The following is a 25,088-nucleotide window of genomic DNA, read 5'->3' as shown; positions in this document are numbered from 1 at the left end:
CCCATAGGGAGCAAAGGAAATTAGGCTTCCCCTGAGGACAGCGATTGCCCATAGACTATACACACTTGATCAGGGTGCAAAGTTCTTGATTGGATATGTAGCAGAAAAATAACGAGGTCCGTACTCAATTACTGGTATGAAGCGAGGTTTTTACTGTGGTACCAAAGCAGAGTTCAGTGGCATGATTGCTCCCAAAATACTGAACTAAAATCCTACAGCACACAGACAGTCTTCTTAAGCAAGAAAGGAAGTAGGCAGGCACACAGGCTTATCTGATTTCAACATCCCCGCTTCCTCACAGTTCTCTCTAGTAAAATTCCATGACTCCATCCCTTTACTCTATCTCACTGTTTTCCATTTGCAGGGTCGGGACCCGGTACTGGGCCACAGAAGCCTCAATACCAGGTCACGAGAAAAGCCAAAGCTAGCCCCGCCCCCAGCAAAGCATGACCTCTGCTCTCCTTCCTTCCTTCCAGCATCTCTCTGTTGTACAGAGAAAAGTTAGCCTTGAAGACTGACACAGGCTGCAAAGCCTGAGCTCCATTTGGCTTCCTTCCTTCCCCCATCTCTGTGTTGTGCAGAGAGAAGCTGGGCTGCCTCTCTTTCCTTCTCCCCCTCCCAGTGTTTCAGAGAAAAGCTGGCGTCCACTGGCACTTTAGATCCATGAGGTGTTCTTCAAGGTATGAGCTTTCATGTGCCTTGCAGTATGTTATTTTGGGGAGATTCCCCCGGGAGCCCTGGGTGGCAAAGAAGGGGGGATGTTTTTTTCAGACAGGAGGGGTGGGGAGTGGACATTCCAATAGCTTTTTTTTTTTTTTTTTACCAAACAACACCTGGGTAGAATTGTTGCTGGCTGGGGTAATCTGATGGTGAGTAAGGTTTTTTCCCTCTTCTTTGTCCCCCCTTCTTTCTCTTTCCGCCTGCAAGGGATGCTCTGTCTGTATTCTTGGTGCTGGTGGTGGGGGGAAGCAACAGTGGGAGGGCTTCTAGTGCCCTGGCCCCACTGGTGAACATCCCGGTGCTTTTTGGGCATTGTATGAGAAAATTTTGAACTGGATGGTCCACTGGTCTGATCCAACATGGCTTCTCTTATGTTCTTTCTTTCCATGTCTTTCTTTTCTTTCCCTTTCTTTCCTTCCATTTTGACTGGATGAAACTTTTCTGTTCATCATACTGTTGTTGCAGACATAGGAGCTCTGTCAATGAAAAACTGGCACCCCCAGTTGTAGCCAGCTGGCCTTTCTATGGGATTTCTGTGTGAGTGAGTGAGAGTTAGAGGTGTGGGGCAGAAAGAGATTATTGGAGATTACTGCTGTATAGGTCAACAGCAATGGAAGTGATGGTACTATGAACTTGACACCATTTTACTGGTCCTGTTTTTAACAACTGGCTGACACCAAAATTAAACTCTTCCTGTAGATTTTAAAAAGGATGAAAGACATTCACTGGCTAAATATCTGCACAACAGGTTGCTTTTAAAGGCATGGGAAACACAGCCAGTAAAAAGCTGCAAGCCCCTCATAAATATCCTTTTTGGGATAACTGCAGAAAAGCTTGTATGAACTTTATATAACTTGAAATTAATTCATTAATTGCAGTACAATTCTCTGCTACCTTTCACAGCAATTTCCCAATGTTTCAGTCAAGGAAAAGTATGAAAAATAGCTGTCGAAAGATTTTCTTGAAACGAAGCAAGCTTGGTTGTAGCTTGAGGAAAGGTTCCAGTAGTAGCAGCTAAAGGAAGGGCCTACTAAATGTGTCAGCATATTTTGAGATACAGCAGCTGCCTGGGCCCAGTATGGGTGGTACACAGCACTGGCATTCCTGATGGCAATAGCAACAGCACTTCCAACTGCGTACACTGGTCAGTGCTGTTAGGAAAGGGTGGGTAGGTGGTGCAGGCAATTGAACATGGGCATTAGGAGTGCTTGCAAGCTGGAGAAGAACACACAAACAGATAGGTGCATGCAGGTGTGAGGGTGGAAATGGAGGGCCCTGAGAATGTATGAAAAAGTTGCAGACCACCCACTTTCCACCCCCATTTTGGCTCAGCACTAGTTTCAGAGAGATTTTTCTGAAAACAAAGTTACTTCAGAAGAGACAGGTTTGGGGGAGTGCCCTGGAAGTGACATCACAGGAAAAGGTGGAGTTTTGGTTTTGGTGGAGTTTGGTTCAGTGTGCCCTGGAAGTGACATAACTTGGCCCTTGACCTGGAAGTGACACCACAGGAAGTGACATAATTCCTGTCTCCTGGCTCCACCCCCAAAGTCTCTTGGCTCCACCCCCGAATTTTAGTGGGCCACGAAGGAGAAGTGTAAAAATAACCAGGCCATGGGAAAGAAAAGTTTGGGAAACCCTGCTCTATCTAATACAGCAAGACGCCTCTATGAGGCCACTCTCTGTTATCTAATCCACAAGCTTGAATACACACCCACTAGCGCAGACACCCAACGTAAAGTTACACCAGATACCCTAGTTTGAAAGGCAAAAACATACTCTCATTCATTATTATTATAGTGGTATGTATTAATTATTCAGGGGTCCCCCTTTATTCCCCCTTTTCAGCCTCTGAAAGCTTATTTAAGTCTGAAAGAGACTGACCATCATCAAACAAATTACTAAAAATATTGTTTCCTCTCTTCTAGAGACATGTACATGATGCTGACATTCTTTTCAAAGGGAGTGACAGCCTTCACAGCATTATTAACACTGTACTTTATAACAGGAATTAAACATGGCAATAGCATTAAACCTTCTAAGGAAATACCAATTAAGAATAAAATGCGCTTCCAATCTCCCATAATTTGTCCAAACCATGATACATCCAAGTTCATCCATGTTTGCACTGGTACGTGAGCAATTTTACGAATTTCAGATGCTATATTCTGCACAGCCTCCCCATTATCATCAATATTAAGACAGCAATTTGAAAGATTAAACTTCCCATACATACAGAGTAAAGAGCTTATCAGTATCTGGTAATCCTAGGGCTGGAGCCTGCATGAGCTGACGCTTCAGGGTTTCAAAGGCATTCTGACATTGCTCTGTCCATTCAAAGGGTGCTTTTTCTCCCCACTTTGTAGCTTCACATAAGGGCTTAGCTGTTATAGCAAAATTGGGGAGCCAGATTCTGCAGAACCCTGAGGCTCCCAAGAACAACCGCAGCTGATGCCTGGTAGTGGGCACAGGAATAGCACACACAGTCTCTTTTCGCTCTCTGCCTAGCTGCCATCTGCCCTGGGACACATGGAAGCCTAAAAATTTCACTGTCTCTTGGCATAGCTGAGCTTTTTTTCCGAGACACTTTATACCCAGTCTCAGTGAGGAGTGTCAGCAAAGTGGCCATGGCTTCCTGGCAGGTCTGTTTATCTTTGGCCCCAGTCAGGGTATCATCAACATACTGAAGGCACACAATTTCTCTTGGCACAGTTGGGAACTAGCTCAAGTCTTTACTGAGAGCATTGCAAAAAGAGTAGGTGGATTTTTGAACCCCTGGGGTAAACGGGCCAATGTATATTGCAGCTTTCTACCAGTCTCTTTCTCTTCCCACTGGAAGGCAAACAGTGGCTGACTCTCAGGTGCCAGTCTTAAACAAAAGAAGGTATCCTTAAGTTCCACAATTGAAAAATAAGTGGATGAGGCAGGTATAAGTCCTAACAAGACATATGCATTGGGAACCACAGGATGCAAAGTCTGTGTACAAGAATTAACAGCACATAAATCCTGCACCGGTCTGCACCTGGCTTCTGAACTGGCAAAAGAGGGCTATTCCATGGAGACTGACATTCAACAAGAATTCCATATTCAAGAAGCCTGTCAAGGTGTTTCTGGATGCCAGCTACTGCCTTCTTAGGGATCGGGTACTGGCATTCTCGGACTGGAATGGCCCCCAAGATTAATTCTACCTTAATAGGCGCATGGTTTACTGCTAGCCCAGGCGGGTTTTCTTCTGCCCATACATCTGGAAATTGTTGAAACCAGACTTCTGACATGGCCATTACAGGAGCTGGTTGGTAAAGCCGCCACTCTTCTTCTCAGGGGCATTCTAGAGCATATACACCTTAATACTGCAATTCGCCTTTTGGGGTTGTATAAGGCAGCTCAAAGTTCATCTGATTCTCTGATTCAAAAGTCAATCGGGCTCGCAACTTGGAAAGCAAATCTCTTCCCATCAGCGGCACTGGGCAATCAGGTAAATGGACAAAATTGTGGCAGACCACATGGCCTCCTACTGTTCAAGTTCGTTTGGCTAGAAGTGGTCAGGATTGTTTATGCCCTGTAGCTCCAATTATATTAATATATTTGCAAATTGAAGGGGCAATCTTATCAGGCACAACAGATCATGCAGCTCCAGTATCTACAAGGAACACAATCTCCTGACCCTCAACATCAACTGTGCCCATACGCTCTGCAGGGTCAGGACTGTTGATGCCCGGTCTGTCCTAGTCATCCCATCCTTCTAGCCCAGCCAAGCTCTGAACAGACTCTTCTTCGTTCCTCCAATATCTACCGCTCTAGTCTTGGCCTCTTCCTCTTCCCCTCGCTCTGGCTCCTCTGCTCCCACGACCTTTAAACTCCAGTCCTATCATCTGTCTAGGGGCACTTTGGATTTCTTGTGTGTGGAGGGGGGTCGATTCGGGCATGAATCTCTCCAGTGCCCAATATCCTTACAAAACGCACACCAGTTTGGGTCTAAATTGGTCATCACCGTTCTTTGATTTCTGCCATTCATTCCTTGCCCTCAAGCAGCCCCTCTGCCTCTCATAGATGGCTGCCCAGCCAAAGCAGCTGCCAACTGATCAGTCTTCTTTTTCATCTTTCTTCCTCCCTCTTCTGGTCTACATCTCAATTGGCATAAACTTTCTGGGCAATCTCTAACAGTTGGGATAAATTCATGCCAGCAAAGCCATCTTGCTTCTGAAGCTTTTTGTGAATGTCAGCATAGGATTGAGCAACAAAAGCTGTATTCACCATGCGCAAGTTTTCTGCAGCCTCAGGATCGAATGGAGTGTACATTCGAAATGCTTGTATCAAGCGCTCAGCAAAGGCTCCAGGGCTTTCATCTGTTTTCTGGAGAACTTCGCTGACTTTAGACATATTAATGGGCTTCTTGCCTGCTTCTTTCATCCCCTCTAAGATTGCCTGCCTGTATTCTGGTAGATGCTGTTTGGAAATTTGGGAATTGGAGTCCCACTTTGGATCTGTTGCAGGAAATCAAGCCTTTATCCACTCTTCTCTATTTGCAGTTCCCTGAGGAACTTTTCCTTCTACATGTTTTTGGGCATGATGCAGGATACGACTTCTCTTCTCAGTTGTGAAGAGGGCTAGTAAAAGCTGTTGACAGTCTGCATAGGTAGGCTGATGCGTAACCGTAATACTAGTGAGCAGATTTGTCATTGGGGCAAGATTGTCAGAAAATGCAACAGTATGAGTTTTCCAGTTTACTAGATTGCTTGAAGTGACAGGCACATACATGTATTGGGTCTCAATGCCGGGGCCAGGCTGTTGAGGGATATGGACTTCCCAAAGTGGAGCTAGCAGTGAGCCCTCTGTGCCGGATGTAAAACCTGGAAAAGTTGAGGGCAAGGCCGTGGAAGAGCTGGAAGTTTGCTCAGTACTGGATGAGAGTTCAGTATTGGAGAGAGGCTCAAGAAGCGAACTAAAACTTGCAGCCAACCTCTGACTATTAAACACAGGCATGGAGTAACAAGGAGCTGTTGCAAGAAACGGTTGCTCTGAAAACAACTGCTGAACTGAATTTAGAGTTCGCAGGGGTGTCGCTCACCCTTTTGCAGCTCTAGCTCCCTCATTCATCTCTATTTCCTGGCTCTCTGAATCAAAGGACTTTAGAGCGCCCTTAGCTGGCTGCGCTTGATCCTTGCCAGCACCTCCTTCTGCTGCCCCAGCACCTCCTTCAGCTGGGGAAAGGTGGGTACACTGGAACATATGGTGAGGGACTAGCCAAGGGGTCTTCGGGATCGGCATCTAACACTGGGGGCTTTTCCTTTTTTGGAGGGATTGTTGTTTTTATTAACACATCCCGGCGCAAAGCCATAACTTGACTTGCAGCTTTATCAGTGGCCCTCTGAGCCCACCTCTTCTTCATGCTCTGAACTTCTCTGGTCACCAGTAAGACTTCTGCACCGTTGCTGCCCAACTATTGATGTGGGGAAACTGACTTTCACGAGTTGGGGACTGTACTACACTCTTATAAACTCAGTGAACCAAGCCTTGGACAAAGCTACCCTCGGGTGGCCATTCTACATGTAAGGCCACCCAATCTTTCTGACATATTGCTTTCAGAGTTTTAAGAGTCAGTTTGACTCCATAATCATCACAGAAATGTACCTTAAAGTTCTTACACATGTATTCTAGCAGAGTTTTTGACTGAATTCCACCCATGGCACCAGACAGACAAGACACACTTTGAAACACAGAGAGTAGGGAGGGTGAGCTGCCAGTGGGGTTATAACAGCTCCAGACACAAAGGAAGCCTTAACCAATCGCTTCCCCACTTTCCCGGCTCAGATGCACTCATGTGGCTGAGAACCGCGGTACCGGTGGGTACAAAAATCGCTTTGTGGTTGGACCACATCTCATACACACTCACACACACCACAAAAATCCTCCCAGATCCTAGCCTTTGTGCTTCAGTGCCAGAGTGGAGCCTACTGAACAGGGCTTAAGGGGTGATCAGACCCTTCTTCTCTCCTAAGGAGAGGTAATCCAGATTCCCAGACAGTTCATACTCAAAATCCTGAAGATCTTCCAATTCCCTGCACACGTCGGTTCAACCAGGTGCAGGATCTTGGTTGGCGGACCGGGCATCCTCCCCCACCAGGGAGGAGAGAGCTGGACTCAATCAGAAATGTGACCATGGCGCCTAGTCGATCTTCCCGCCATGAGGGTGGAAGGCAGTCGGTTATGCAGCCGCCCCAAGGGGAAGGAAATATCCTACCCCATTATTTCCCGGCCAATCGCGCCAGGTAAATGTTGCAAAAAAATAATGAGGTCTGCAATCAATTACTGGTGTGAAGTGAGGTTTTTACTGTGGTACCAAAGCAGAGTTCAGTGTGGCATGATTGCCCACAAAATACTGAACTAAAATCCTACAGCACACAGACAGTCTTTTTAAGCAAGAAAGAAAGCAGGCAGGCACACAGGCTTATCTGATTTCAACATTGCCGCCTCTTCATAGTTCTCGCTAGTAAAATTCCATGACTCTGTCCCTTTACTCTATCTAATGCAGCAACACGCCTCTATGAGGCCACTCTCTCTTATCTAATCCACAAGCTTGAATACACACCCACTAGGGCAGTGTCTGGGCCCCAACAGAAAGTTACATCAGACACCCTAGTTTGAAAGGCAAAAGCATGCTCTCATTCATTATTATTATAGGGGTATTAATTATTCAGGGGTCCCCCTTCAGATGGATCCATGCATCTTCCCATGCATAGATGCCAACAGACACAGAAAGATGTAAAATGCAAGGGAGTGGGGGAATCATGGCACTTTAAACACTAATGGCTTTGTTCATGAAAACTTGACTTCCTTAGCATGCAAGGTGCCACAAGATTGTTTGATGTTCTGTGCTCTCTAGCCACATTCTCTGCATTGTTCATAATTTTATAATAAAAACATAAAAGAAGCCATGTTGGATCAGGCCAATGGCCCATCCAGTCCAACACTCTGTGTCACACAGTGGCCAAAAAACCCAAGTGCCATCAGGCGGTCCACCAGTGGGGCTAGAAGCCCTTCCTCTGTGCCACCCCCAGCACTGTGCCCCCCCAAAAAACAATAAACCTCATGGCTTCCTCTTAGCTGCTTTTCTGTTTCCTTTCTAAACCAAATAGCCTCATGTGCTGTTTAACTTGCCAGGCAAAGAAGTTTGCTTGAACTATCTGATTATTTGGAAGTATCATTTTCTATCATTTTTCCAGCTCTACAATATATTTTTTGAAACAACAGCTTTGGCCATTTGGGGTTCCAGGCAACACCTCATCCATCACAAACTAATTGTCAGAATTTCAAAATTCAGTGAATGGTAATAAAAGAAGAAAACAAAGTACAAGGTACAGAAGGGGACAAAATATAGGTGTGTAGCTGTCATACAAACCACTTAGAGTCAATAAACCATGAATATATCCCCACAATGGAGAACTGTTATACCATTGTCAACTAATGGCATTTGTGGAGAAATGCCTTGTCTCCTGGGTGGTTGACAACAAGCAGGGCTTTGCTGTGGGATTTAACCAGGGTTCCCTCCCCCCCTGAGCTAGGACAAGCAGGAGAGGGGAGGAAAGTAGTCCATGGCCCTCCAGATGCATCTCTTAAGAAATGTTAATAGGTCTTGCAGGAGATGTTGGGATGGGCCAGTTCCCTCCCCTCCCTGCAAGCAGGGAACATAGAGGCCTGGAGGACATTTTGCTAGACAGTTAAGAGGGGGCTTCCTGGAGACAACGGGGTGGAAAGCCTTGACCTGAGCAGAGCAGGGTCAAGACACGGTTTTGTTAAAAACACCTTGCAAGGGGAAGGTGGTCTCTCTTTCCCTTGGGATGCTTGGTTGAGGAGTCGTGCTATGGTCTGCAGACAGGCAGCCATTGAACATGTGGTCAGCCTGGAAGAGCCGGGGCAGGTTTTCAAGGTAATGGGAGATCTTTAGAGAATCAGAAAAGCTAAGTTAAAGAGCCTGTCCTGTTTTTCCATCAGTTAGGATGCATCCAGCTGAGAGGGACAGAGGATTTGTATTTTACCAAATACTTTTGTTCTTCCTTGCTTTTAGCGCTGTGCTGTGCTTGTGAACATTTCCTTTTTAATAAAAACTTTAAACTTTTGATTCTGGGAGTGATTCTCTGTACCACATAGATCTCCATTGTTTTGGACACACTGTTTTTAAAAGAAAGCCCCAGGAGGAGGGAAGGCAAGCAGTTGGCAACTGGCTGTTCTCTCAGGGGCACACAAAGCAGTAAACGATTTCCATATTAGCCAAGTGCTGGGCTAGCAGGAGACTCAGAGGCAAGACCTCAGATCACTGGGAGGGAAGCTGGGAGTCCTGTCCCTCTCAATGGGCATATCCTTCCAAAAAGGCAGGTGGTGGTGGCGAGAGAGAGAAGAAAAAGCCCCTCCAGGGAGTTGGAAACCCCAAGGAGGGTGTGGAGAAATGCCATCTTAGTCAATGTTGGTGCTTCATTGGGAGGGATCACTAAACTGCTAAGCAGGCTTTGGCCTAGCCTCCCTCCAACCCCCCCCCCTCCCTTCCAGAGCCAAACCAACAACTCTAAGGGGAAAGCCTCCTAGAGCGGCAGGAAGTTCTTTTGTTCTCTGCATGTGAGTTAGGCAGGAAGAGAAGTCAGTTCTCAGCTAGTGCTCAATGGAGAAGGATGTGAGCCTGGGAGCTCCTGCCTGGGGAAGAGGCCTATTTACGCAGGAAAAGGCCCCCAGGTAGTCAGACCAAGTAAGTCATCCACAAGACAGGGCAAGTTTAGACCAGGGACAATAGGATGCGTTTATAATCACCTTTTCTCTGTCATGCTGTTTGCTGTGTGGGTGCTGTGCTGTGTTAACCTTTTACATGCAACTGTTTTCGTTGTGCTTTTCTTTTCTTTTTCTCTTTTAAATAAATATTTTTTTGCTGTTTTGAATGCTGGCAGTCAAACTCTGTACCACATAGATCCCGACCGTTTAGACCACGCTGTGTTAAGAAGGGGGCCCCGGGGAAGGGGGAAGGCATGCAGTTGGATAAGGGGCCAATCCTCCAGGGGTTCCCCGAAGAAGTGCTGCGGTCTCTGTGATACCCAAGTACAGGGTGGCAGAGGACCTTAAGGCCTGGCCTCATAGCTGGAGAGGGGGATTGGGAGTCCTGTTCCTCTCAATCTGAACCCCTAGACTGAGCAGGTGGTGGCAGCGAGCCCAAGTGGCAGGAGGAGAAATAGCTCCCTCCAGGAGTTGGCGACTCAATAGGGAGCTGACGGGACCGGGTCTGAAGGCGGAATCGGGCCGGTTCCGTCACAGAGGGCAAGGCAGAAATGTGGCCTGCAGACCAGAGCAAGCATGTTCTACCACAGCACTGCTATAATTTTTAACATTGTGGGCATATATTCATTGTTTGTTATTTGTGGTAGTTCATGTAATATTTCCACACCTGTGTTTTACACCTATCTGCACCTTGTAGTTTGCTTTTTCGGTTTGAGGTGTTTCTTTCGTTTTTTGAAATAAAATAAGAAAATGAGCAGCCAGTCAACATCATACCAAACAAACAACTAAACAACAAATAAATTGCACTCTCATAGATTCTTTATTTAATAAATTTTCCTCCTGCACCTTCTCCAAGGAATTCAGGGCAGTATACACAGTTCCCCCTTGCTCCACTGTATCTCTACCCTGTGAGGTAGCTTAAGGTGAAGGTGAATAGACCAAGATAATTAAGTGCTGAATTTACTCAAAAAGAAGCCTATTTTATTTAAAACCTTTTTAGCAGCCTTTCTATTTTGTGGAACTCAAGACAGCTTACAAACGTCAACAAAACAATTATTTTTTAAAAAACCTACAATTTAAAATCTCAATTAGGACTCTACCTGTTAAAATAGCAATAAATTAGTCATATATGCCATAAAAAGGAGATTTATCAGTTTATATTTTCATACAAGTTATAATTGTGATCAATCATAAAAGTACTTTTTGTGTATAATAATAATACTACTTTTTATTTGTATCCCGCCCTCCCCGCCAGGGCAGGCTCAGGGCGGCTCACAGCATAAAAATATAATATACATCAACAATTATAATTATAAAACATCATTAAAACAATTTACAAGTTATATTAAAATTAACATTAACGTTGTGGTACTATAACATTACGTCTTCAGTAGGTTCAGTAGCTAAAAACATATCCAGCAGCACTTTCTTGGCTCGGCATTAGGTGAAGGCTATTTTGAAGAGGTAGGTCTTACAGGCCCTGTGGAATCGATCTAAACATCGTAGGGCCCGTACCTCTTCTGGGAGTTGATTCCACAGCAATGGAGCTGCAGTGGAGAAGGCCCGATCCCGGGTGGTCTTCAATCTGGCCTCCCTTGGCCCAGGGATATTCAGCTAGTTCTTTCCAGCTGACCTCAGCGCTCTCTGGGGCTCATATGGGGAGGGACGGTCCCTCAGGTAGGCAGGTCCTCAGCCATATAGGGCTTTAAAGGTAACAGAGCTTTTGGGGGAGGAATCATTTTACGTTCAGGGTTTTCTTTGAGTAAATATAGTAAATTCCATGGTAAGCAGAGATTTGTACCCTGGTCTCATTTTTGAACCAATGTTCTTAACTACTAAGAGCCTCGTGGCACAGAGTGTTAAAGCTGCAGTACTGCAATCCTAAACTCTGCTCACAACCTGAGTTCGATTCCTGGCGGAAGCTGGGTTTTCAGGTAGCCAGTTCAAGGTTGACTCAGCCTTCCATTCTTCCGAGGTCAGTAAAATGAGTACCCAGCTTGGTGGGGGGAAAGTGTAGATGACTGGGGAAGGCAATGGCAAACCACCCCATAAAAAGTCTGCCGTGAAAACCTGACTGGGAAACAACTGGTGCTTGCATAGGGGACCTTTCCTTCCTTTCCTTCTTAAATGCTATGTCATGCTGGATGTATCCTGTTCTTCCCGAAAAACAGTTTTTCCTCACAATGATTTTGTGAGATACGTTAAGTGAAGAAATAGTGACCAGCCTAAGATGAGCTTCATGGCTCTGCAAGGATTCACGTCCAAGTTTTGGCAATTTAAGGATTCAATTACACATCACTGCTTCTTCCCCATGTTTATTTTAAACTTTTTTTTCTTTTGCAAATCTTGCTACCAGGGCTAGTTTATCAAGGAGCAGAGCAGCATAGGAAGAGGAGATCTTTAACCCTTTCTTCTCCGATGAAACAATTTGCCTCTAGGTAGCCTCATCTCCCCCCTTCTTGATTTCATCAGGCACCTTCCCACCCACCCCAATTAAATCTCCCACTCCTACAAGCAAACTGGCTTCTAGAAATATAGAAACTTCTGGCCTAGAATGTCACTGGGACCCAAAAAAAATGCAACCATGCTAACTCACTAGTTTAACAACTGACATCTCTGGTTCCCAGTTAGAGGTTTAGAACCCATGTGTGAGGAAATAGTGAAATTGGAGTCAATGTGAAAAGTTACATAGGCTGGACTAGAAGATTCCTCTCAATGTACCATTTTTGACGTGATACCTTCCATCAACTAGGAAATTTTTTTCTGGCCACATCCCATATTGTTACAAGAGGATCTATTAATGACATTTCAAAATATAATAAAAAATTTTAATGATTCAGAGTTGTATGTATGAAATAAAATAGCAAGGGGGGGGAGCTCATCTTATAAGTTTCTACAGGGCCCATAGAGATGCTGTTTGGGTCTTGCCTCCTCTATAGGATGGGAGACCTGCAGTCAGGAACAAGTGCTGTACGAAAGCCACTAAGACTGTAGTTTCCTGCATGGGTTTCCATACAGCTGTTAAATACTAGCACCCCCTTTCAAAGTAGCAGAAGGATGGGGGGGTTGGCTTCTAGACGGAGCAATTTAAAGTGACTCCAAACCACCCCACCCAGAAAAAGGGACGGATCTTCTCCCCAGAGAATGAGGCAGAAGGGAAAGAGAAGATGACGTCATCTGTGTCAGCATCAAAAAACTCCACACGGCCTTCTTCATAGTGGAGGGACACCCGGATCTTCCTGGGGTCGCGTTTCAGGGTCAAAGGGGTAATTGAAGAGGAAGTAAAAGCCAAGAGTTGACAGGGTGAGAATCGATTATTGAACGGCTTTCCCACAGCCCAGACCCCTTCATCAGGCCTATATCTGAAAAGCCCCTTCCTCCTGACTGACTCTCTAGCAACTCCCACATCCCACAAGGTCCACCCTGTTTTTCCTGCTACTTCCACCTCCATCTTTACTTCCACCTCCCACCAGTGTCTTCCTGAAGTAAACCTCTCACAACCCAAGACACAAGGAATAATATTGAATCTTTCAGGGTTGTCAGGAAGGTCCTGCTTTCTGTCTCCCAGATTCACACTCTTCAGTTCCTCAGACAGAAGGAGTTCAGGATGGGCAGTGTCTGGATCCAGAGTCACGTTCACTGCAGGACAAAGAAAGAGAGAGAGGAAGAAAGAATGATGTCAAGAAAAGGATCACCATCAGCAGCTGGGCAGACATTCACAGAAAATGGTTTTCATTATGGATTTCACACCTTAATCTGGTCCAGTTCAGAGAAGGAACAGTCCTTCCTTCAAGTAGAAGCAAGGTAAGAACCAACTAACTAAAGGAACTTGGGACCTGGATATTTTTAAATGCTGACATTCCTAAATGAAGAAGGCTTTGACTTTAAACACAGAATCAGACCAGGAAAAATCCATACATATTATATCTCCCCAACAAGATAGGACTCTAATGTCCAGGGCTTTTATTGTAGCAGGAACTCTTTTGCATATTAGGCCACACACCCTGGTGTAGCCGGTCCTCCAAGAGCTTACAGTAGGCCCCATAATAACAGCCTTGTAAACTCTTGGAGGATTGGCTACATAAGAGGGGTGTGGCCTAATATGCAAAGGAGTTCCTCTACAAAAAAATCCGTTAATGTTAAAAACATATGTTCCACTTTGGATTACTGAAAGAGCTTTCCAATTACATATATAAGAACAACTGAAGGTACCTCTTTAGCAAAAGTCCAACCATTGGCCACGTAAGCCAGTTAAACATTGTCAGTACCCAGGGCCTTTTTTTGTAGCAGGAACTCCTTTACATATTAGACCACATCCCCCTGATGTAGCCAATCCTCTAAGAGCTTACAAGGCTCTTATTACAGGGCCTACTATAAGCTCTTGGAGTACTGGCTACATCAGGGGTGTGTGGGATAATATGCAAAGGAGTTCCTGCTACAAAAAAAGCTCTGCCAGTACCCCAGGAGAAACTTTTTTAAAAATGGCAGATAGTTACCTTTGTCCATTGCTTCCTCCAGAAACACTGTGATGGGAGGAAAAGGTGGCAAGGTTAGCCAAACGACATACATTTGTGTTCCTTGATGTGAAAGCACAACAGTCATAATTGTGTTCAGCACTTCAATTAACATCATTTTGTATGAATTATTTTTTTAAGGGATGCCTCAGAATTAAGGCCCACAAGACTTTCCTTCTAACAGCCTAATGTCACCACCTCCACAAAATTGTGCAAAACAGGACCACACAGGTTTAGGATGTAGATTTCTTAAGGCCAAACAGTGCCTAACCACACCTGCCACTGGAGGGAGGGACCAGTGGGAGGGGTGGGGGGGGAGGAGATACCGGGGGCCTCTGGATGGGAGAAGTAGGCTACAGGCATGGGGAAGAAAAAGTGGTAGCCAGTGACAGGAGATAACTGGGGGGCAGGAAGCAGAGACAGAGTTGAAACAATGGAGGGGACGATGGGGGGGGGGGAAGCAGAGACAGAGTTGAAACAATGGAGGGGATTTTGCCTGCCAAGCAGGTGCTCTACCACTGAGCCACAGTCACAGCTCCAGATACTTTAACTCCTACAGAGAAAAAAAGATGATAATAATAATAATAAAACCTTCCGTAACTATTTTTCTGATTCCAGAATAAAGCCGAATACTATAGAAGATCAATGTAATATATGATAGGGGGAAGTCAGGACCACAAATGTTGGGGGAAAGGAGGGGAGCAAGAAGATAGAGGACAGAATGGAAAGTGGAGACTGGTCCCAAGGGGAACATGAGAAGCAGAGAAGAAGATAAGAAGATGAAAATATTGGATTTATATCCCACCCTCCACTTCTGATCTGAGTCTCAGACCAGCTCACAATCTCCTTTATCTTCCTCTGCCACAACAGACATCCTGTGAGGTGGGTGGGGCTGAGAGGACTCTCACAGCAGCTGCCCTTTCAAGGACAACTCCTGCGATAGCTATGGCTAACCCAAGGCCATTCCAGCAGGTGCAAGTGGAGGAGTGGGGAATCAAATCCGGTTCTCCCAGATAAGAGTCTGCACACTTAACCACTACACCAAACTGGCTCCAGGACAGGGAGCGGAGCTGAGGTACAGGACAAATGGGATTTTCCCCCTCTCAAGAGATCAAATTGGAAGAGATGAGAGAGGGGTTATCTCAGTCTTCCCCACTTCTGCATCCCACTGATCCATGTAGGAGGTGCAATGACAGATTCCCTTTGATGCAGTCTCTTTCTCACTGAAAGGTCTCCTAACCAAAAATGGAAGAAGGGGTTTTGTAAAGAATTTCATCAGGAAACTCAGTTCTATAACAACGGTCTGACTTTCCCTGAAGCCAACCCAGAAGATGATCATCCTTAGAGATCTATATCTAGTCCCCTCCCAGAGCTGTTCCCAACACCTTTATAGACTTCGATAACATCTTCTAGAGCGGAATTTTTCTGACAGCAAATTCTGAGTCTCTCTTCCAGCCCAGGGGAGAATTCCACTGCATTCCTCTCTTGTTTCTTCTCATACCTGTGAGGAAAGATGGTCAAGTTGAAGGAAAATATATGGAACATCACCTCTGTGAATTAGGAACCGCAATGCAGCATTGAAATGGTAGGCTGAGCTATTAATTGAGTGGATTGCAACATCTCTTGAACTGTAGTCTATAGGTAATAAGTAAATAAGTAGGAGCTCTTGAAGATCAGTGTTATCATTTACCATACAAGGCTCGGAGCACTTTTGTGAAACAAGTTAGAACATAAGAGCAGCCATACTAGTTCAGACTGAAGGTACATCTAGTCCAGCGGTGGCCAAACTGCAACTCAGGAGCCACATGTGGCTCTTTCACACATATTGTGTGGCTCCCAAAGGTTGAGGAGGACCTTAATGCAGCCTTACTCCCAAGCAAGCATGCTTAGCATGGGGACATCAGTCAGCCTCAGACCGCTGACTCATAGGTAGGCAACTATTTCCACTGTGTGTAAAGCGAGGAAGGAGGGGGAAATAGGAAAGCTTGCTTGCTCTTCTCCTCTACCACAGAGGATGTTTGGAGATCTAGAGCAGGAAAGAGAGCACAAGAGCCAAGAAGAAGAAGATATTGGATTTATATCCCGCCCTCCACTCCAAAGAGTCTCAGAGGGGCTCACAATCTCCTTTACCTTCCTCCCCCACAACAGACACCCTGTGAGGTGGGTGGGGCTGAAGAGGGCTCTCACAGCAGCTGCCCTTTCAAGAACAACCTCTGCCAGAGCTATGGCTGACCCAAGGCCATGCTAGCAGGTGCAAGTGGAGGAGTGGGGAATCAAACCCGGTTCTCCCAGATAAGAGTCCGCACACTTAACCACTACACCAAACTGGCTCTCCAGCCACTGAAAGGAGGAACGAAATTGAAGTGTGTGGCACAGGGTTCCTCCTTAGTTTCATAGCACTTGTATTTACTAACCTTGGTGTCACGGCAAAGAGAGGTGCATAATTACACAAATGGTGGTCAGTAATTTATATGGTATATGTGTGTCTCCTCCCACTGGTGCCAAAAAAATAATTCCCTAACCTTTCCCTATGCAGGTCTTATGGAGACTATTATTCCCAGCCTTTGTTTTTAAAAAAAGTCTCCTTCCAGCATGGTCATGTTGTAAAGTGCATACATATATATTTTGTCTTTCTGTGCAAATAAAGTATTGTTAATAAAGACATTTGTGTAATATTTGTTCATGTCCTGCAGCTCTCAAACATATGACATTTATTCTATGTGGCTCTTATGTTAAGCAAATTTGGACACGCCTGATCTAGTCCATAATTTTGTTACACAGAGTGGCCAACCACGTGCCTTTGGAAGGCTCGCAAAGAGGCCCAAGTCTCCCTCTTTTCATCTCCCACTTCTGGTATTCATTGTTATTTATTCAACTTATTCAATTCGAAGAGTTAATGCCTCTCTGAACATAGGTCTTCTGGTGAACACATGAAGCTGCCTCATACTGAATCAGATCCTTGGTCCATCATAGTCAGCACTTTCTACTAAGACATGGCCTCAAGTAGAGGTCTTTCACAGCACCTACTGTCTGGTCCTTTTAACTATAAATACCGGGGACTGAACCTGGAACCTTTTGCATGCCAAGCAGGTGCTCTACCACTAAGCCACAGCCACACTTCCAGATACTTTCACTCCTAAATAGAAAAAAAGATAATAATAAAACCTGCCAGCGGCAGAGGGAGCGAGCAGAGTGTGGCGGCCCAGAGGGAGCTCGCTGCGGCAGCAGGAGGGGGGAGACAGAGACAAACTAGCTGTTTGTCTTGGGCAACAGAGGGGGGGAAGCCCAATATGGAACCCCCCACCTCTCGGTGCCCTAGGCAACTGCCTAGTTTGCCTAGTGGGCAAGCCAGCCCTGTATGGAAGGAAAGGCTTGTGCCAACAGTAGGAAGTTACCAGGCTGCCCTGTCTACCAGAGGCTATAACTATAGGATTCCCCAGTCCTACAGTTAATTAAACTTTACTGTCCTTATATAGAGATTTAAAAAAAAGGTAGTCCCCTGTGCAAGCACCAGTCATTTCCGACTCTGGGGTGACATCACATCACGGCGTCTTCACGGCAGACATTTTATGGGGTGGTTTGCCATTGCCTTCCCCAGTCATCTACGCTTTACCCCCAGCAAACTGGGTACTCATTTTACTGACCTCAGAAGGATGGAAGGCTGAGTCAACTTTGAGCCAGCTACCTGAATCCAGCTTCTGCTAGGATCGAACTCAGGTTGTGAGCAGAGCTTGGACTGCAATACTGCAGCTTACCACTCTGCGCTATGCATTCAAAATTACCATCAATCTAAAGAGCTACATCACTACTGTATGCCCTGCATCTGTGTGCCACCCCACCAAAAACACACGTGTACAATGAAATGCAAGCACTCAAATGTATAACTATAACTTTTAAATTACTTTAATTTAATTTAAATACCTCTGAAAATACAGGGTGGTCACTTACTACTTCTGCTGAATCTTAGCTAGTCCTTCTGTATCTAGAAAGAGGGAAAGGCTACAAAGCATATCTCTTCTTCTGGGAGAAGGCAGTGAAATGGAGTTCCAGAACCTCTTCATGGAAACAAATTTCTGAAAAAATGTTTAAACGTTCACGAGGAGCATCTGTCTGTTTCTCCTTCATTTCCCTCTTGAGAGTTTCAGCACCGCTTTTTCCAGAAAAAAAAGTCTTGGGCACATGGGAGGGATTGCAGATCTGAAAAGCCACTGGTGGCATATCAAGGAGTCACTAGTGGCTTCTGAGCTGCTGCCATGATATCTTTAGGATCTCAAGCACTGGAAAAGGTCCTTGCCTGAGTTCTGGGAAAAGTGTTTCCAGCAGGAGCAGGCAGGTCTGGGTTAGATGGACCAATGGTTAGACTCAGTATAAACCAGTTTCCTAGATTAATTTTCACAAAAGAAAACCCTTCATTTCTAATGAGGAGACACATGAGACCAAACATTAGGATCAAAAATACCATTCCAAAATGACTTGGGAAATAAACTTTGAGGATTCTTCATATGTCCCCCACAAAATGTGATTGTCCCAAACAGAAATATCAATTTTTTTCAGAAGGGTATATATCTGACTTTATATTGAGATCAACAGCCTTCCAAAGCATGCAAAACCCAACGGAGGGGGTTTAAAAAAGAGCCACACACCTGCTCAAGGTACTTCTGATGTCCTGAAAAAGAGAAAGAGGAAAGTGGGTGTCACAGTGAACAAAACATAGGGTTAGCTGGGATTCCTGTGCCCTGTTAGAATCTGGAAAGATCAGTCACAATTCCCAAATCTTCTTTATCTCAAGTAACCTCAAAGGTTGCCCTGTCAGTTCTTAACAGCTAATAGGCTGCTTCCAATCATCATTCCATACTGTCCTGGGCTGGCCTTAGCCAATAAGCAGTAGGGATAACTATCCTGGGCCGTGTGCTAAGGGAGGCCCAATTGCCCACAGCCCCACCCCCCTGATGGAAGGGGAGATGGAAAAAAGCAGGCTCCCACTGCTTCCTTTTGTCCCATTTAGGGTTCAAGTTGCCTGCTCACGGAGAAAACCACTTGTATGTGCCCATCCAGGGCTTGGGCAGCCAGCTTTTGGTGATGCCTCTTATGTGGTCACAACGGGAGGAATGGGGGGGGACAGGGGTGACAGTGATTCTGGGACCCCATCTTAGACTTTTGCCCTGAACTCCAGAATCACCAAGACCACCCCTGCACCATTCAGCTTATTAGAGGTGGGGGGGAGGGGGTTGCAAGTCCAGGTTGGAAGTCATTATCCTTGGGATAATCCACATCTTCTAGAACAATCCACCTCTCACAATAATCTCTACCAAATGACATTGTTTTGCCAGGTTCCAACAGGTTATACAGTATTATATGTAGTTTCATTTATTGTGAAGAGAATAATCATGACAGAACTATGAACGTAAATTGTTTTTTTTAAATGTGATGGGTTTAAAATATAAACAACTTTGGGAGTAAATTTGGCGGAATAAATACATGGGATACATGAACTGCTTACCTGAAGAAATTCACTTGCAGGGAGCTGGCACTTCTCCTCCATTTCACTGATCAGGTGATTGAGACCGGAAATGTCCTCAGAGAGTCGGATGACGTTTTCTTCCTGCCATTTCTTCGTTTCGTTTTCTAGCTCTTCAAGCTGTGCCAGTCGGCATTGTTCCTTTTCTTCAAGAAAGGTTTGCATTTGGCGGAATATAGACTTGATTTTCTGCTTCTCCACACCTAATTTTGCCTGAGGGAAAAAATGCAAGAAGTTGAGAAAAGCCAAAGATCAGACAGGACCAAGGGAAATTACTTGGTCAGCTGTGACCATAACAATGAATCTAACTGGCAAACAACTGTTATTTTAACAAAATTATCTGTTGGGGGGCAAAACTAGGTTCAAAAAGAGAAAACAAACACAATAGGGGAAATCACATAGAAGATGATGATGATACTGGATTTATATCCCACCCTTCACTCTGAATCTCAGAGTGGCTTACAATCTTCTTTACTTTCCATGCCCCACCCCCCGGCCACAACAGACACCCTGTGAGGTAGGTGGGGCTGAGAGAGCTCTCATATAAACTGCCCTTTCAAGGACAACTGTTGTGAGAGCTATGGCTGACCCAAGGCCATTCCAGCAGCTGCAAGTGGAGTGGGGAATCAAACCCAGTTCTCCAAGGTAAGAGTCCACACACTTAACCACTACACCAGAGCACTTTATATACATAGGCCCATATGTTTGAAGTTTATACAGCTCTTTCCCTCAGACAAGAAGGGGAAGATCATTAATAATTTGTGAAGTAAAAGCAATCAGTCCGTATTATTATACCATGGTGTAAGGGGGACCCATGCCTGGGTAAGTGTCTGAAGCCGGGCCTACTGCAGTAACAATGGCAACTTGTTTCTGATCTTATTTTAATCCGCATCATATGGCAACAATGCATATTTTTGAAATAATTTGATATTTGGATCCTTTTGTTGTTTCAAAATTTAGCCCACTAATTATTTTAATAGAATGTAAAGCTCTTGGAGTTAGATTAACATTTCCATGAAGCCTTACTTGGAATATTTAACTGGTTCACACAATGCAAACAGACCACACTTTCTCAACTGTTATTGAGCACATGACAACATTGTGTTTTGTATCACGTTATATGGCATTTGTAGTATTTGATCCATGAGATGGATTCAAATCTATTTCTGGTTCTTTACTTTCTTGTTAGGAAAGAGCCTCCAAAGTCCTGAACGATCACAGGTGGAATGTTTTTTGCACAGCGACTGTAGCCTAGTTTTTATTCATGACGGAAATCATTCTGTGATCCTTCAATAATCCGGTCGTTTTCTTCTACCTATGAATCAGTTCTTAGGACACCACAGAACACCTCAAACTTATGTCAGACTCTGAGACGTCCATTGCCTCAGCAGACAAGGAGTCTACCAGACACAATACTCATCCCCAGTGCAAGACCCACAGCAAGGAACACCTACCAGACATTTAAGGCTTCGCTGCTCATTGACAAGTTTCCATTCCACAAGGTGGTCTCTCTCTTTCTCCAGAGATTTCCACTGGGCCTTGAATCTTTCCTAAACAAACAGAAGACTATCACTTCAGAAAGTCAACACAATTTTGTTGTTGTTTTAAGAAAAGCTGTTTCCATACTAGCCACATTAGGCTGTCTTATACCAAGGTCTGAACTAGCTGTTACATCTGACACATGACGACCATGATGGACTTAAAGTCAGCCAGCATCAGTGACTTTGTGGGAAATGAATTTAACTATGACATGGAAATAAGGTGTTGAAGTGTCCCTCCCATGTGCTTTGAATAGAGCCCAGCAGCGCCTTTATGACCAGCAAAGTTTTATTCAAGGCATGAGCTTTCATGTGCACACACATTTCCTCAGATACATTGAAACAGAATTGTTCATGCACACAAAAGCTCATACCTTGAGTAAAACTCTTGGTCTTAAAGGTACCACTAGACAAAATACATGGCTCAAAATAGGTGGCCAAATCAGCGGGTTTCAGTGTTTTCTTTCTTTAACAAGTTAGAGACCTGATTTATCACAATTTTTCTGGTTTTGAAGGCAACCATTCACCCTCTGGACTGGCACCACCACACAGGAGCTGGTCCCCAGGAAGCCCATTCAAAACCATTAAAAATGATCAACTACTTGGCAGAAGTCAGGAAATAAACAATGGGGATAATCTGTTCTCCCAAAATACAGAAAATAAATGCCATTTTCCAAGTGACTTAAAGCTCAGGTCATGCCACCCCAATATCTCAACAGCTCATTCCCACTCAGTGCATGGAAGAAGTCTGTTGCTGGGGATTTCTTGATATTATCCATTGAGATTTAAAAGGCTGCTCTTTCTTCCCTGTTTTGTCATACCTCGACATAGGGGACATTTCCTTTTGTCAGCTGACTTGGAAAAGGCATTTCTCTCTTTAAAGCACTTCTCCAAGCCAAGCCAGCCAGCAGCTTGAATGCATTTAAAGTTGCTTTCTTTCCACCTCACTCTCCCTCCCCTCATCTTCCTTCCTTCCTGCCTGCTTTGTGGCTCTCAAACTTCTGAAGTTCATTTCTTGGGGCTCTCAAATGTCTTACATTTATTCTATGTGGCTCTTACATTAGAACATAAGAGCATAAGAGAAGCCATGTAGGATCAGGCCAATGGCCCATCCTGTCCAACACTATGAGTCACACAGTGGCCAAAAAACCCAAGTGCCATCAAGAGGCCCATCAGTGGGGCCAGAAGCCCTTCCACTGCCCCCCCCTCCAGCACAAAAACATTAAGCAAGTTTGGCCACCCTTGTTCCAGAAGATCCCCAAGTCCCACCTGGAGGTTGGCATCCCTAGTTAGCCCTACTGATTTAAAAAAAAAATAAAGAAGAAACCTAAAGTGCTTAAGTTAACGTTGGTTTAATAAAGTTTGGGACATCTTAATACAGGATAAGTTGGCAACCAGTATCACTCTACAAGAGAATGTTAAAGCAGGGAATTGGTTTATTGAAAAATGGTTTAAATTCCTTGAATATGTAAAGAAGGAGGATAACGAGGGTAAAATTCTCCTCAAGTATTTGAATATTATGTTATATTGAATTGATGTTGGAATTTTGCGTAATTCCCAAGCTTGAACTCTGGGGAAGTTTGGAAGATATGTACCTTAACAGAAGTTTATACTGCTGTCTGTCATGTGAAAGTGACTGTATGTATTTTGCCTAATTAGTATAGTGATTAGATTGGCTATATGTATGTTATTGTTATTTTTATGTTTTTACGGTAAAACTTTTAATAAAATTTAAATTGGAAAAAAAACAAAAAAGAAAGCACTGCTGGATTACATCTGCAACCTGTTTCTCCGCACCTAACTAGGAAGCCGATCAACAGGACAGAAAGGCAAAGGCCTCAGTTCTGTAATAGCAGGCTGAGACCTAAGGCTCCAGCTGAAGGGGAAAAAATCCTTCCGGGGTGCTGTGCTGGAAGGAAACTTCTGCAGAACAGTGGAGGGCATTGTTGTGAACTCAAGCCCTGTTCTAACGAATCCACTGCGGGTGGTGGCGGCGCTTTTGCTACCTGGTATTCTTGGAAAGCCTCTTCCACGGGAACGACGTCGTGGCCGCGGTGCTCCTTGGCTCTGTCGCACACCACGCAGATGGGGGCCCCGTCGTCCTTGCAGAAAAGCTTCAGGGGCTCCTCGTGAGTCTCGCAGGCGTCGCTCTTCTGCTTGGCCCTCTTGCCCGCCTCCAGTTTCTTGACGAGCTCGACGAAGTTGGCCAGCTGCCGGTTGGGCCGGAGGTTCCTCTGCGGGAAAGTCTCCCTGCACTGAGGGCAGGAGGGGGGTCTCTCGGCATCCCCCCAGTACTGCGTGATGCAGGCGCGGCAGAAGTTGTGGCCGCAGTCGACCACCATCACCGGGTCTCGGAAGTACTCCAGGCAGACAGAACACGTCGTTTCCTCGCAGAACTCCTTCACCAGATCCCCGGCTGCCATGGCTGCGGCTCCCGGGCCGGGGGGCGGGGAGCGGGAAAGCCGGAGAAGTTATACCCTCTTAAAACGGATTGGACTAAAATTAACAGCTGCAATTAATAGGCTTCTGTTGCTTTCGGGGTTTTTTTTTTTCCCCTGTGACATTGACAGGCCTTTTGCTTTCTTTCCTAGATCTGCTTCAGTCAGGAGGAGGCGGGAAAGATTTCTGTCCCGAAATCAAGAGCCTGGTAAAAAACAAAACAAAAAATCCAGCACCGGATGTCAAGTTTAAGAGGCGCTACAACAGCAACGACAGTAATATAATACGCATTATTTACACTGTGATCCCAAACTGAGTTCGACGGATTTAGAAAGGTCAAACTCTGCCCAGGTTTGCACTCCGAAGTAATTTTTAGTGTAGCAAAGTTGGAGTCCAGGGGCACGTTTAAAACCGACACTTCCTCTCTCCCCCCCACCCCCGGTATAAATAAGCTTTTATGTGCATGCAGTGCACACTTCACTTCTTCAGATACATTGGGCAAGCTTTTGCCTTGAATAAAACTTTGTTAGTCTTAAAGGTGACACTGGACTCAGATTTTGCTCTGCTGCTTCAGACCAACACAGCTATCTACCTGAATCTCATCTTCAGTGTGTGTGTGTGTGTGTTTAGAGGCCCCTACTAATGTGAGAACTGTTTTCTTCCTTTTCATTATATCTGAAGAAATGTGCTTGCACACAAAAGCTCACACCTTGAGTAAAACTTCGTTGGTCTTAAAAGTGCCTCTAGAGTCTACCTTTGTCCTGCTGTAAACTATAATTCACTTGTCTGACAAAGGGAACTTTGACTCTTGCTAGTTCTACAGTCGCCAGCCTTCGGGTGTTAGCTGAAGGTCCTCTGGGATTTACAGTTGGTGTCCGGGTAATATAGATCAATTCACCTGGAGAAAATGGCTGCTTTAAAAGTGGGGAGCAAACCCTACCCTCCTCAGGCCACACACCCCTGATGTAGACAATCCTCCAAGAGCTTACAAAAAAAGAGCCTTGTAAGCACTTGGAGGATTGGCTGCATCAAGGGTGTATGGCCTAATATGCAAAGGAGCTCCTGTTAGAATTCCATCCCTGCAGGTAACTGTTAACTATTACCACTATGGTCTGCTTTGGGGTAACTGAATTTATTTTATGTGTTACTTGAGTTATGTCTTGTTGCTATTGTATTGTTAATATTTGGGGAGGGGGGTGTTACTGAAAATTTGATAATAAAAATATAATTTAAATATTAAACCAGTTATAGTCCACTCAGGATGTGAATTGCTCGACGGGGGGGGGGGGGGGGGGCGGGGGGGATTAGAGGTAATGCTGAATTCTGCTCCCTGTTGACGATTGCGCTATCATTGTGCTGTAACAATAATTCACAACTGGATTGTCTTGTCCACATAGTTGTGAATTACTGTTCTAGTGCTACAGCCAAAAAAATGTGTGGAGTATTTATTTTATTTAATTCACCTGTACCCTGCCTTTCTCATTAACGAGGGCCCAAAGTAGCTTATATCATTCTCCTCTTCACCATTCACAATAACCCTGTGAGGTAGACTAGGCTGAGAAAGTAGAACTGGCCCAAGCTCACCAGTGAGCTTCCATGGCTGTG

The 25,088-nt window shown here is 45.0% G+C and overlaps 1 protein-coding gene across 1 annotated transcript; it reads right to left on the bottom strand.

Moving 5' to 3' along the window:
- Positions 1 to 12,277: 12,277 nt before the first annotated feature.
- On the bottom strand, positions 12,278 to 23,479 carry LOC132572251 (zinc finger protein RFP-like). Its single transcript, XM_060239127.1, has 7 exons — positions 23,051 to 23,479; positions 20,961 to 21,056; positions 19,489 to 19,719; positions 18,632 to 18,654; positions 15,374 to 15,489; positions 13,971 to 13,997; positions 12,278 to 13,113 (listed from the first exon to the last, which is right to left on the bottom strand). The coding sequence occupies exons 1-7, from the start codon at positions 23,465 to 23,467 to the stop codon at positions 12,548 to 12,550; spliced, it is 1,476 nt and encodes a 491-aa protein (XP_060095110.1). The 5' UTR covers positions 23,468 to 23,479; the 3' UTR covers positions 12,278 to 12,547.
- Positions 23,480 to 25,088: the final 1,609 nt, after the last annotated feature.

This window comes from Heteronotia binoei, chromosome 5, assembly GCF_032191835.1.
Source record: "Heteronotia binoei isolate CCM8104 ecotype False Entrance Well chromosome 5, APGP_CSIRO_Hbin_v1, whole genome shotgun sequence".
Lineage (NCBI taxonomy): Eukaryota > Metazoa > Chordata > Lepidosauria > Squamata > Gekkonidae > Heteronotia > Heteronotia binoei.
This window is presented reverse-complemented; position numbering and strand designations above follow the sequence as displayed.

Coding starts and splice junctions, on each gene's coding strand:
- LOC132572251 (XM_060239127.1), bottom strand. CDS start 23,467: ATGGCAGCCGGGGATCTGGTGAAGGAGTTCTGCGAGGAAACGACGTGT. Junction 21,057..23,050: donor AGGCTTTCCAAGAATACCAG/GTAGCAAAAGCG, acceptor CTGTTTGTTTAG/GAAAGATTCAAGGCCCAGTG. Junction 13,998..15,373: donor TGTTATCGAAGTCTATAAAG/GTGTTGGGAACA, acceptor CTCCCATCACAG/TGTTTCTGGAGGAAGCAATG.